The following is a 14,374-nucleotide window of genomic DNA, read 5'->3' on the forward strand; positions in this document are numbered from 1 at the left end:
CAATGTTTTTCAGTTATGAACACTAATATTTCTACAAAAGGATGCTACATATCTCCATATATCCCCAGGCTTTCCATGCACACATTCACATTCTACATACATACATTACATACACTTTTTCTCAGTACAAAACAGGCAAAAATAATGTTTAACAAGCCACTGTAGATCACCATAAACAGACTTAACATTAAAAAATTCACCAGAAGAACAGATTTACTTGCACTTCATTTAAAGTTCCAAAGATGGACTCTACTATTTCTCATTTCAGGAAAATGCAAGATACATGATAGCTGTTCAGAATTGCTTTTCAGAGCGAGATGGTGGTGTGTAAATTTAATAAATGAAAAATAGAGGACTTCCTGTCTGATCCACATGAAGAAGTTTAAAGTGCTTACTTAAATTCTCTTCATTTTCCATGTTTGCTGCTGAAGGATTCAAATACTTCAGGGGTGCAATGAAAGTTGACAAAATGCTTCCCTTTTCTGTAAGGAGACAAAAAGAACAGGAAAAAAAACCATACATATGAAATCCTGAGGTATCTCCCTCCCCTCCGGCAAATCCTTGGAATTGGCTAAGGAAGTAAAGCTTATTTTTTATATCAATTCTGTATTCATATCCAATTAATACATAGCTTAAGTCATTGAACCAACTTACGTTTATTATTAGCATTTGTCATTTTTAGTGGCAGGGTGGTAACCTGCATTTATTTTGTTCCATTGATTGCTATTTAAACACCTGAGAAGGGAAATTGGGCTTGGCAATCTGCTACTCTAAGGAAAATTCTGAAAATGGTGGATGTAGATGGAATGTTAACTGCTAATCAGTTCTAGATTAACTAGAATTAAATGTTAAATGCAGCAGATTGAGTGCTGAATTTTAGAAATTCTATACCCATGTTGTAATCTTCTTACCTTCCAATTGCATGCTGAAATATGTAATTCTTTCAGCCTCCATTGCCTGCATAGCCTTATTCTGAATGAAACCAATATTTAACTTGAATACAGTTGCGGTCCTAATTTATACAAGATTCAGTCTAAAAAGACCAAATCAGAGAATGATTCCATAATGGTTATCAATTGAAAGATTAATCATCCATATAAAAGAATTTTCAGTCTTTATTCCTGGTTTTCTTAGCAACAATATGGAAAAGCTTTATTGTTACTTTCTTTTGGGATTATTTCAATTACCAAATCTACATTCCAGAAATTTCTCAATAGTCTCCCATCCAGGTATTAGGTAACGTCATTAATCCTAGTGGGTTGAGGATTCCAGTGTGAGAATATGGGAAAAACCTCATGACAGCTTCATTTTACAACCATAATTCCAGGCTCAATGCAGATGGCTTACCTCCCCTTGCAGATGTTTAATTCAAGATTGCTATGCGGTAATAAGTAGCTGTTGTGACAGTGTTGTGTACTAATTAATTGACCAATGTAGTAATTTACTAACTAATTTACCAGTCGTTTTTTTTTTACTAATACTGACCAATTTCACAAAATAACAATAGCCCTTATTCAGCTTCCTCCAGAAATATTTTGAACACTCATGTTTCTTTTTTCAAAGTATCAAACAAAGTCTCTAAGTATAAAAGTAGGATCAAAGCCTTTTTAAGTGCTTGGGGGGGGGGGGGAAAGCCCCACATTATTAGTTGATTGCTATGACCACCAGAGTTGGATTGCTGAGAAATGCATAGTTAGGTGGAATCCTCTCTCAGGATGAAGGTGTCCATAAAGTAATAATCACTCTAGGTATTTTATCTCTTTGTGTCCTGTGGCTGTGCAACAGAAGAGGAAAACACTCTTGAAACTAAATTAAATAGTATCTAAATCTAATTTTAGTACTCTGAACCAGATTTCAGATTGATTTCCATGGAATCTAATAAAGACCCTCACACACACTTTGCCTCTCTTATTGAAAATCTGTCTCGTGCATTAGAATGCTTCTTATTCCCCCCACTTTAACTTATTTCATTTTGCTGTTTATTAGAAGTAATGTAACATATTGTACTACATGCTATAAGTGGTAGTTCATTTTCAAGCTGCCTTGGAGTGGGTGGTTAGGAAATGCTGAAGGACTAGTGGGATATGTTTATCGAAACACCTATTTACATTCATTTGTAGAAACTGTTGCTAAAATGCACTTTTCAAATATGTAGTGGGTTGCTAAGAGCTGCAGGAATGTGCATGATATAAAGCAATAATGTACCAGATGTGCAAACCTCAAAATCATTTCCCCATTAAGGTCAGTTCATGTAAATCTCAGTTATCTACAAAATTATCCCTTCAGAGTTTTCCAATAGTCTTGTAAGATTCTAATAGGACTAGAGTGGAAATACAGATATTACTTTTTTCCCATGAATGGGAATGGACCTGAGATATTCTGCGGCCAGAGGCTTAGCAATAATTTGTACTTCTTTTCATCATGATGAATACCCAAGCCTTCTTCAAGTTATTTTAATATTTGATTCAAAAATCTGACGCCTTCTTCCTTTGACATTAAAAATACAACACCACTGAATTAGATAACCAACAATTTGCTGTCTTAAAAGATCAAATTGTATGCCTGACCTTGTTTTGCTCATTTGTTGCTGGAAAGCGTTCACTGATTTTCTTCATCAAACTTTCAGTTGCAAATTCATTCAGCTCTGTAGAAAACTTGTTTCCAAAACTGATTTTTCATTGATGTGGATAAAAATAGGTGAGGACTCCTTTATCAGTTAAAATTATAAACTGAAATTTATAAAGGAGCTAAAGAAAGTAGAAGATCAGTTAAGTTTAAAGCTTCTTTTTCCTTTGGCATATTCATTATAGAGAGAGATCTGAAGTCCTGGATGGAGTTAGGGTAATATAAAACCTCACATGGTGAGCAAGATCAAGGAAACAAGAATGACAGAGATACCTGTAAGGCATCTCTAATTCTAGTCTGAGTAAATACAGGATCTTGACAACCATAAGAGAGTAATTTTCCAACCACCGATATAATGAGTTAATTAAGGTGGAGTCTCTTTGAAGCAACTTCACCAAATCTCTCACAAACAATTTTAGGGAGAAAAGTGCACCCATCGTGACAAAATATAGCTGTATCACTTTGCTTTACAGAGCTTTTGGATTTTATTAATTCATTCTAGTTCAGTATTCTGTTATCAACCTTCTGTAAGTTTCTTCCTGGTGTATGTGTAAATCTTGACTCTCCAGGCACTAACATATAGTTCTTGAAAAGAGTGCTCAGCAAATGTTCACAGATCTTATTCAAATAGATTAATTTCTTTAATACTGACTAGAATGAGCACAGAAGGCCTGCTTATTATAATACACAGAAAGCAAAGTATCTTTCTACCATCTATCATCTGTCTGTCTATCTGTCTGTCTACAATCATCATCTTCTTCTTCTTCTTCTTCTTCTTCTTCTTCTTCTTCTTCTTCTTCTTCTTCTTCATCATCATCATCATCATCATCATCATCATCATCTAGCAATATAAACAGCACTTAGACTTATACACCGCTTCACAGTGCTTTACAGCCTTCTCTAAGCAGTTTACAGAGTCAACATATTGCCCCCAACAATCTGGGTCCCCATTTTACCCATCTAGGAAGGATGGAAGGCTGAATCAACTTTGAGCCTGGTGAGATTCTGGCAGCTAATGATCAGCAGAAGTAGCCTACAGTACTGCACTCTAACCACTGTGCCACGGCGGCTCTATCTATCATCATCCCCCAAAGTTTACGTCTTTTCCTTCTATCTTTTTAAGTCACTTGTAAGCCATTCATTTTGCTGCTTTAAGACCGAGAAGCACCTACTCAACGTTGGCATAACCATTTTCCTTGGACTGGCTTTGTTCTTTATCAGTTTTATTCCTGCCAATCAAATTTTTCTGGAATGTTCTAAAGTAGGAGTGTCCTACTTTAGAATGTTCTATTATCATTGAAGGCTGCATCAGGACTGTGTTTGACCCCAGTGGGCTGGGTGGGTGTGGCCAGCTTGATGCCACTCACTGGGTGTGACATCACTTCCCAAATTGCTAGCATGTTTCCTCTTTGCATTGGGTAAACCGGGCAAAAATGATGTGGGTAGACTGGGTTGAAGCAATGTAGGCTGGCCTGTTTCATTTTCCATGGGATCTCGCCCAATGGACCTTGAGTTTGACACCCCTGTTCTAAAGCAAGAAATGATGTCATCAAATCCTTACATTCCTCGAATTAGTGGCATCCATAATCATATTGCCTTGGAGACTAGAAATAATATATTGCCATCTCAGGATTAGTTATTGGGCAGGCATCTACTGTTAGTTCATGTTTCAAGACCATCATTCTATTTTAAGCTTAAAAGAGACTGAAGATTATGGCATGCACTTTAGAAAGCTGGTATTGTTTTGCTCTTCAGGGATACAATTATATATAATCAGAACCTTATTAGAAAAGGTTATTTGTCTTCTAATTAATAGCATCTGCATCAATTGGTTTCCTGCTATCTTATGCTTAAAATGACAGCTATGCTGCATAACTACCAGGTTGACAATAATAAACTTGTTATGAAGTTTTGCTTACAAATTGAAGTCTTGCTGAAATGTTGATTTATACAATGATGCAAGTCAGCACTGTTGTACACACATTAATTAGATGCGCTTTTATCTTATAGTTGATTCAACTTCAGCAGATGGCAACAATTGGTCAACCTTATCTAGATTGGGAAGCTAAACAGTATTAAACCTGCTTAGTACTTGAATGGAAAACCACTAGGACCGTGATGGTGAACTTATGGCATGCATTCCCAAAGTGGCACGTGGAATGCACAGCATCACCCATTCCTCTTCTGGGTTCCTGACACACATGCACACAAGACGATCAGCTGGCATTTGTGTGTGCAGCAGTGCCAGAAACTGGAAGAGCTGGTCTTCTGATTTCCAGCGTGAGCCTGCACGCCGGCCAGCTGATCATTGCACATGCATGTAAGCCAGTAACTGGAAGACTAGTTGGCCAGTGAACATGTGCACACTGGAAACTGGAAGTTCATTTTCCGGCACGTGTATACCCACTGGGCTGCTCCTCTTCCAAATTGAATCCCAGATGAGCACATGCACGCAAAGCGTGCCCACGCATGGGGCACTCCCTTTTTGACACTCGGTACCGAAAAGGTTTGCCATCACTGCACTAGGAAGTTCTAAGGTTGCAGAACAAAATGATGTTGCAAAACAATCGCAGAATAAACCATTGTCAAGTATTTTCCACATAGTTACCCAACTCCCGGTATGTATTTACCAGTGATTTGAGGGTTTCTTTACTTTCAGAATGTTCAATGTTTGACTTTATGGAAACAGAACATACATTTATGGTGTGATTATTCATAATAAAGAATTCCCTATCTAACACCTGGACAAGACTCTATGAACAATCATATCATCTATGACATATGTGTAGGAAGGCAGGTGAAATTGAGATCCAAACACAAACATCACAACAACTTAAACTTTTACGCAATTCCTCTGTTTGTCTAGTTTTAAAATTTAAAAATCTAGAAAGGCTGTTCAATAAATGCTGACTCGCTATTTCTTTTCTCTTGAAAGGTAAAGTAAATGATTAATGATTAAAGGCTCTCTGTTTAATCCTGTATCTACCAGAAACTGGGTGAGATTTGATCTTCTCTTATAATGCATATTTAACCTTAATCCTCTCTAGCCTCTGCTTTATAGCATGAGTTGATCTTTTAGTGCTCATTCCATTCCAGGATTCTCTTACAGGCACAAAAAATTGTGCATTTTTAAACAAGGAAGGCAGAGGAGTTATATCTGTTTAATAAGGGTGAGGGCAGGATGACAATAGATTTGGTCAGCCACTTTACATTAGCAAGCAAAGCCTGGGTGAAAATGTCATTCTAAGCAAGGGGAGGGGTCACATGTTCCACCTAAGGTGCTTAGTTATTTGCTTTGCATTCATATGATTGCTGGGGTCAGAGTAAAGTCATCACTTTGTGCTTTGCAATGTTCCTGTTGTACATTGTGGCTTTTTTTCTTAAACCAGCACTGATTGAGGTTATGAGCAGAGGGCACCATGGGATTTCCACCACTCCCATATCAGACCTACACCTATCTGCTTATATGCTCTTTGCTATGCAGCAGAGCATATTAACTTCCAAGACACTTAGTATTATCCAAGTATCGTTATCAAAGCATAATGTGCCAGCCGGTGTTGCAGAAGATATACAGATTAACAGAGTTGGAAAGGCCCCTGTAGGTTATGTAGTCCAACCCCCCCACCCAAACAGACCCTACATTTTTGACAGAGTCTCTTCTTGAAAGTTTCTAGTGATGAAGTTCCCACAACTTCTGAAGGCAACTTCTATTCCATTGGTTGATTGTTCTCAGTGTCAGAAAATTTCTCCTTATTTCCTTGTTCAGTTTTCATCCATTATTCCTTGTCTGGCCTTCCAGAGCTTTGGAAAATAACTTGGGCCTCTTCTCTCTGTGGCAGCCCCTCAAATATTGGAAGGCTGCTATAATGTCTCCCCTGGTATTTTTCTTCACTAGACTAAGCCATGCCCAGTTCCTGCAATCATTCATAGATGTTTTAGCCTCCAGTCCCCTTATCATCTTGTGTAACTTGTGTAAGCAACCCTTCCTTAGTTTGTATAAAGATTAAGAAAGAGAGGTAGGTGGAAGTACCTTCAGAGTTTCAATATTTGTTACTAGATTTTGCAATAAAATAACATTGGCTTGCATGGCATTGCTTTGTTAGTCTGATTTATCTTGAAGGGCTAACACTTCCATTGTGGTTACATTCCAATTATCATCATCCCCAACTATCATAGATTAGAATTGTATTACCATATTATATATATATATATATATATATATATATATATATATATATATATATATATATATATATATATATATATATATATATATATATATATATATATATATATATATATATATATATATATATATATATATATATATATATATATATATATATATAATAGATACCTTTGACCCTGGCTTCGCTGATAACGGATAAGAGCCTGTGGCCTAATGGCTAAGATGTCTGCCTAGTATGTAATATAGCCCAGGTTCAAATCCCAGTAAGGGTATGGCTAGCTGATGAGAGCTAAATAGCTTGAAATAGATCTATACTAGTCTTCCTTTATTTATTTATATACACACACATACACACATACACATACACATATACATATACATGTAGGTCTCTAGTTATTTGGGTTTTCTCCCGCGTAAAATTGGAGATGTCTTGGCGACGTTTCAATGAAGTCTCATTCGTCATCTTCAGGCTCGGTGCTTTCAGGAGCGTATATATATATCCAATAGTATATACATATATATCCAAAAGATTTGCATATCTCGTTTTATCTCAAGGTAGCTCTCCTAATATAAACATTCTGATGTTCCCAGGTAAAACTTTTCCCAGGAGGAAAAATCATTGTGATGATATGAGAAGACAATGCAAACAAGATGAACTGCTTATTGTTGGAAATTAGAATTTTGTAAAAGAAAAACATATTTGAATTACACAGTGCACTAAAATAGGAGAACATTTTATCAGTTTCTGGCAATCAAACTATTTATTCAGTCATCAATGAACCTCATTGATAAGGAAGCAGAAGAACTGTAAGGTGAAATTAAAGAATCTGTAAAGTCAGCGTATACAAGAGACTGCAGAAGATTAAAAAATAGGAAAAAAGCCCAAAGATTTTGGGTGTCGAATCAAATAGTGGAAATTGTCAAGAAGAGTGAAGGAGCCAAGGTCAATAATCATAAAGATCAGGTAAGAAGAAGCAAGAATTTCTTTAAAAGAATTTCAGAAGTGACTAGAAGAGACAACAGTTGTATTACAACATCTGTAAAGACACTGAAGATGAAAACATAAAGAAAAACAAGAAAAGAATTCCAAAACTCTGAATTTAGGTGGAGTCTATATGTATAAAGATCAAAGCCAGGGATTCTTGTATGATGCTCTATAGACAAAATTGGACATTTTAAATTTTCCGCATCAGTTTCATATAATTATCCTCTTTAATTGTTGCACATTTTGCTGTTGGTTGTATTCCTAAATACTTCAGTTTTTAAACTATCTGTATATTAAATCTTTCCATCAACACTCTTTTTTTATGTATCTGTGAGATTCTTAACTAAAATCTTTGTCTTACATTTTCAGTACTGCTACTTTCCCATATTCTTCTATTTTTCTAATTAGTTTCAGTCCACTTTCTAAAGGGTCTTTTACGGTGGTGAGTTCCTACGGGTTCAGACGAGTTCAGGCAAACTGCTAGTGGTTTGGTGACCTGGGTTGCTGGAGCCGGCAGCGACCCAAACCTGCCATGCCCCCGAATCACAAAAGTTTTCATTCATGCAAAACACGCTCTCTCAGTGAACCGGTAGTAAACTGGTTAGGAACCCACCACTGGTCTTCTAGTATAAAGACCAAGTCATCTGCAAATGCCTCTAGCTTATATTTCTCTTTTTATATTTCCACTCCTTTTATTTCTTCATCCTGCCAAATGTTCCTGGCTAACATTTCCAAAGTCAATATAAACAACAGTGGGGACAGTGGACATCCCTGTCTAGTGCCTTTCTTAATATCAGAGTTCTCTGCTGTGTCTCCATTTACTATCATAGTAACTAAATTGGCAATTTATGTTACTACAACTAAAATATATGAATTTGGGGGAGATATTTATTAATATGATTGAAGCAATGTACAGTAAACAATCAGCCAAGGTGATAGACAAAGTTGGACTTTGAGGAAGCAGGATAGAAAAAGTACTGGCACTTTGAGCTTAGAAGAACTCATGGAAATACTATGGATAGTCAAGAAAACAAACAAATGTATCACATAACAGGTCTATCCAGAATTCCTATATGAGACAAATGATCAAATGCAAATTGTCTTATTTTTGCTCTATTATGCAAAGACCTAGATTTCTTGAAAAACCTATAATGCTGGGGAAGATGGAGGGAAAGAGAAAAAGAGGGTTAGGGGCAGATCAGAGATAATAATGAGATGTCTGCATTTTTTTCCCTTTACACTGTTCCAAAATCCATCTTGAATGTAATCAAAGTCAATACATTTTCATAAGGTGCTGGAGATCCTGCTAAATTCCAACCTTAAAAACATAAACAACAGGACACACAGCTTGTTCCTGAGACAATCTGGATTACTTAGAGAATTTGGGGGCTGATTGGAGATTTGGATAAATAAAAAATACATAGAGAATTGCCTCCAGGTTTCTGAAGGCTTTCTGAAGATTGTGATATTGTGGCGCAAAAATCACATCTTTAAAGAGAGAAAGAAAAAAATTACTTCCAGATGAGACAGTATCACTAGATTCAGCCTTAAAATGAGTAGGTCTTTGTTTTTATTTTTTTTAAAAATAATAATTTTAAAATGAAATAAAAATAGTCATTTTTAAAAATGACTATTGCAAAAGTATGTATGCAAACAAAAACATTATGCAATATCACACACACACACACACACACACACACACACACACACACACACACACTTTTGCAATAGTTATGTGTTCTGACCCCCCTCGTTCCACACCCAAGCACACTCCGAGCCAAAGATAAGTTATGGCATTTAATTAACAGACAGACAGGTCCTTGGCAGCAAACTGGCACAGACAAGCTTGGGCAGCAATAAACACAGATAAGGCTTGGCAGCAATCCAACCTGCCAAGCTTCTAACAATGTTCTCCGACATTCGATCCTGTGTTGACTTCTGCAAAGAGGGGCGTGTGCACTAGTAGTCTTTTTATAGTCTGGAGAGGAGCCTAAATGACCACCAGCTGAGTGCCATTACCTCCTGTAACTGCGCAACTGTTCCTGATGCCTATTAGTTCTTCGACGCTGTGCATCCAGGAACAACTCACTACTGGCGTCTGGCTCACTCTCCCTTGTCTTCTCCCCATTGGTCCAAGGCTCAGATGCCTCCTGGTGGCCAACCAGCCTCTCTGCATCCTGCTCGGAGTCGGAACCCTGTCCAGGGTCCTTCACATCCTCCAGAGCCGACACATAGGGCTCCTCATTGGTGGCAGCTCCAACGGCTCCTGCTGGGCCACAACAGTTATGTGTATGTATGCATGAATATATGTGTATAAAGGGACTCTGTTATCAAATTCATGGATTGTAAGAACTTTTGCATTACTTGTGCCACAATTTTTCCCTCCTGAGAATAATATTAATAGTATCACATTTATGTCCTATTAACGACAGACCTAATGGGATATTAACCAGATCCACCTTGGCTCCCTACCATTTTCATATTTTCAGTCTGGGATAGCGGAAGCTGAGAAAGTAACTGATACTGTGAGAACATTAAAAAAAATTGCACGAAATCGGGATCGGATCATGTGATAAGAGATGGATCAGAGGCATAAGAGGAAAAAGGATCCAGAAGAAGGAGAAAAGCTGGGATAAAGGATGGAGGAAGAGGACTGGTGTGTAGAGCAGCAGAAGTGATGAAGATACAGAACAACAAAATATAAATATCAGAAAAAAAAACAGTTGTCAATGTTGAATAACAACGATCTACAGATCTATAAACCAGTAAGACTCAAACAGTTTTTCAAAGCAGTGGAAGGAGACAACTTATTTTTAGCTTCCTTACTGAAATAACTATAAAGCCCAATAAAGCTTATAACAGTGCAGTAAATTAAATATGCTATTTTACACAAGCACTTACAAAGCACTCCTAAGTATCCAATAACTGTTTTCTTTATTCCCTTGTTAGCAGCTGACACTTTGGCAATGCTCAGGCATGCAGCTCGTTGATTTAGGGCATTGATTTTCGTTTGGCACACATCCTTCCATCTTCAGAAAAAACTGATTAGCTTAGCTGGAAAACAGTACTTAACTTCTTATTGTCTTTTTGGATTTTACTTGTCTCTCTTTGGAGGATGCCGGCAATAGCAGCTGGCTGGGGGAAGAGACTTTCTGACGGAGCATTTCTTTTCTTCCTTAGAATACATGCAACTAGAAATCAAGCCTTCATCAATAGAAAATCAGTTGTAGGCTGTTAGCACCCGACCCTCTGCTAGGAAAATGAGATATTTTAGGAAATATTAAAAGGGCAGAATATTTCCCCCTAAAAGGGAGGAAGAAACTCAGCTCCCCCACCACCTTTGTCAATGGACCATTAAGACCTGCCCAGTCTATTTTACATACAAAAGATCTACCTCCTTCAGGCAGAGCCAAAATAGGAATCCCAAAGCCTTTTCATTACATTATCACCCAGTAAGAGTCAACCAAGCCTGGGAGTCAAAAGACAACCTATAAAGTTAACCCTGCATGGCCCCATGGGAGTCTGACAACCAATCAGAACACAAGCTCAAATTCAAAGCCCAACAGAGGGCATAAAACCCAGGCATTCTCAGCATTATTATTTTTTTGCCCAGGATCTCAAACCATGTGATCCTGTTCATCAATAAACCTTCCTTCCAAGCAACTTCCATGAATCCAGTGTCTTCCCCCCACCCACTTGGAACTGAATCCAGAAGGACATTTCTTCCAACACAATCATTACTTTTTTCCTTGGCTGCTCCATCCCACATTCAGACTGTGGTCCTACTGAGAACTTTCTTGGATTAACTGCAAGGCAGGGAACTCAAATGATTATTCGTTGCTTAAGTTTAGGCTCAGAAGTTCCTAACCATTAGAAAATGGTCATAATTCCAGGATGTAAAAGAGATTTCACAGTAAGCATATTGGATTCCCACTCTGACATCTTTCAACCTACAGCATCAGGTTTCAACATAGACAGAAGAATCTGCCATTTTCAAATCACTGGACCTTATTGGTTATCAATTACTTATGGCCATATTACCTGGGATTGAGGACAATGGTGGTCAAACAGATTCCTTATAGTCAAAGGCTGCCCTGATCTTAGCTTTTCTCCTCTGCTTTATCCTTTGATTATTGTAGATAGTTAGCACCCACCCCTCCTAGAAGAATGGAATATTTTAGGAAATATGAAAAAGGCAGGATAAAATATTTTCCCCAAAAGAATAATAAAAATCTTAAAGGAAACAGAGCCCCAGAACCCCAGCTCCATGCCCCCAGCAGATATCTTAGTGCACATTAAGAAAGATTGGGTCAGCCAATCTATGAAACAAAAGGCTTCCAGCTCCAGAGTGATGGGATTAAGACATGACCCCTCAGGACATAATAGGATTACCCCTAATTAGCCCATCTAGCAGCAGGGTTCACTGCATTTCAAAATTTCCTAAGGACGTTGCATCACTCAGCAAGGTTCAACCAAACTTATCTCAGACAACCTCAGCTATGACTCCTGCATAGCCCCAGGGGAGTCTAAGAGCAGCCAATAGAATACATATTCTTGCATGGGAACAGGAAGGTCAAGTTCAAAGCCAAAGAGACGGTATAAATACCTCTCACTCTCCAGTCCATGTGGCCAGCTGTCCAGGACCTCAAACCCATGTAGTTCTGTTCATCAATAAATCATCTTTCCAATCACCCTCCATGTTTCCAGTGTCTTTCTCCCAGTTTGGAATTGAAACAGATGGATATTTCTTTCAACAATTGGCTGTTTTTTTTCTTACAAAATAAATAGCCCTTGCTTCACTTTCTACCTTTTTTTTTTGTGCTGCTTAAGATTTTTATATTTTCCTCCAGCTTGCCCACAACTGGCAGGACCTGCATTTAGAACCATCATATTTTGATTCTATATATTATTCATAAATGGCAATAATTATGTTCCTCAAAACTCCTACTGTGTTAATTCTAAGGACACGAAATTTCATTGATTCGGTAATTAAAAAGAAGCTTAGCAAAATTGCAAATACAGTGGAATCCATGATGCAATGAATATGAAATAAAAGCAATTTGGGTATTTCTTCACCTTTGTACTTGTGTGCTGGTTCCCCCATCCCTGAAACAAGCAGGAGAAGACCATCCAGCATAATCAACACTACTGTTTCGCAATGATATATTCAACCTCCCATGTCACTACCTATAATTGGCTGGGTCTAATCCACTTAAAGTACTGATCATTACTGTAATTATACAGTTAGTGATCCTATTCACTAAAGCAAGGCTATGCTTCCAAGTACATTGATTAAAATATGTGAGATTCTTATACATGGAAAAACTAGAGAGTGTATTAATGCCAAGGAATCTGTCTTCTGCCAAATTACAGAGGAGCAGGGATTCCAGCCAGATCATGGGAACTACCCACAGTTGTCACATGAACACACTCATTCACTTTTTGATACTCTTGAGTTTTACATATGCTATCTTTCATTAAAATATTCTAAAGTAGTTTAAAATAAGAACCCATCCAATCAAACAATCAAATACGTAAATAAAACTAATGCAGGAGTGAAAAATTGGCTGAGAATATTTTGAAAATTCAGGATATTAGATAAAAGACAATTAACTAGTGAGAGGTTTTAGAGAACCAAGATAATTCTTAAACTCCTGCCTTAGATTATGTGGGAAAATTCATGAAAAGAAAATAAGTCCTTCAGAGATCTTGGCCTTAGACTGTTCCTGAGCTCTAGAAGTCTAAATCAACTTTAAGAACAGTGCACTGAATTTATTTCTCCAAATTAATAAATCACCTCCAAATCACCTTCATGGAAGGGCATACATGTCCTGCAATTACAATAACTCATTGCAAACTGCAAGTTCTAAAATTAACTCTCTTCCAATGCCTTCTCTCCTTTCCCCCCAGTTCTTTCTGTTTTTAAATTTGCATGCTCATGTCTGAATATTCTCCTATTTGTATGAATATTCTCCTATCTATTGGTAAGCATTTATTTTGCAAACTCTCACATTCCTTTCCCCCTTTCCACGCTGGCTTTGTTTAAAAGAAAAACAAAGTATTAATAAGTAAGTATGCAGTGGCGGATTAAGACTCATTGGTATCCTAAGCACTGACAAATCTTGGTGCCCCCCCTCTCCTTTGTACATACTGTACAAATCTTTATTGTTTTTTTTTCTTTCTCAACTTTGTGGTGCCCCCTTGGGCCTGGTGCCCTAAACATGTGCTTAGTCTGTTTAATGGTTAATACACCATTAATAAGTATATCAATCAATTAATCAAGCTCCATGTTGATTTCCTTGTGCTTTGTACGATGATCCTCAGAGTCCTCTAGCCTCTCGCTCAACAGAGGACCCTGCTACTATCCTGAGCCCATTAGGAATGGGATGACCAAGGCGAAGCTATGGATTTAATTCTTCCAAGTGCAGCCAGGGTTTTGGTGTCACTCATGACTTTGCCTCAACATTTCAATGTCTCCACCAGCTCAAGACCTCATGGCTAGCTCCCAAGGATTCCAATGGGACTCTCTTATTATGCAAGAGCTCCTTTGAATAAAGCATGCTATTAATTACTTT

At 37.6% G+C, this 14,374-nt stretch overlaps 1 protein-coding gene across 2 annotated transcripts in view; it reads right to left on the reverse strand.

Annotated features, from left to right (window-relative positions):
- Window positions 1-14,374, reverse strand: part of ADARB2 (adenosine deaminase RNA specific B2 (inactive)) — a 511,321-nt gene that overhangs the window by 158,656 nt on the left and 338,291 nt on the right. For both annotated transcript variants that reach the window (XR_015696318.1, XM_014052563.2), the window contains exon 3: window positions 396-482. Coding sequence is in view for 1 of the 2 variants with exons in the window: in XM_014052563.2 (XP_013908038.2) it covers window positions 396-482 (87 nt within the window). In the remaining variant the exon portion in view is untranslated. The remainder of the gene's footprint in view (window positions 1-395; window positions 483-14,374) is intronic.

Source organism: Thamnophis sirtalis, unplaced genomic scaffold, assembly GCF_051295495.1.
Source record: "Thamnophis sirtalis isolate CommonGarterSnake01/CBP01778 unplaced genomic scaffold, rThaSir2_p1.2 scaffold_4, whole genome shotgun sequence".
In the NCBI taxonomy this organism is placed as follows: Eukaryota; Metazoa; Chordata; class Lepidosauria; order Squamata; family Natricidae; genus Thamnophis; species Thamnophis sirtalis.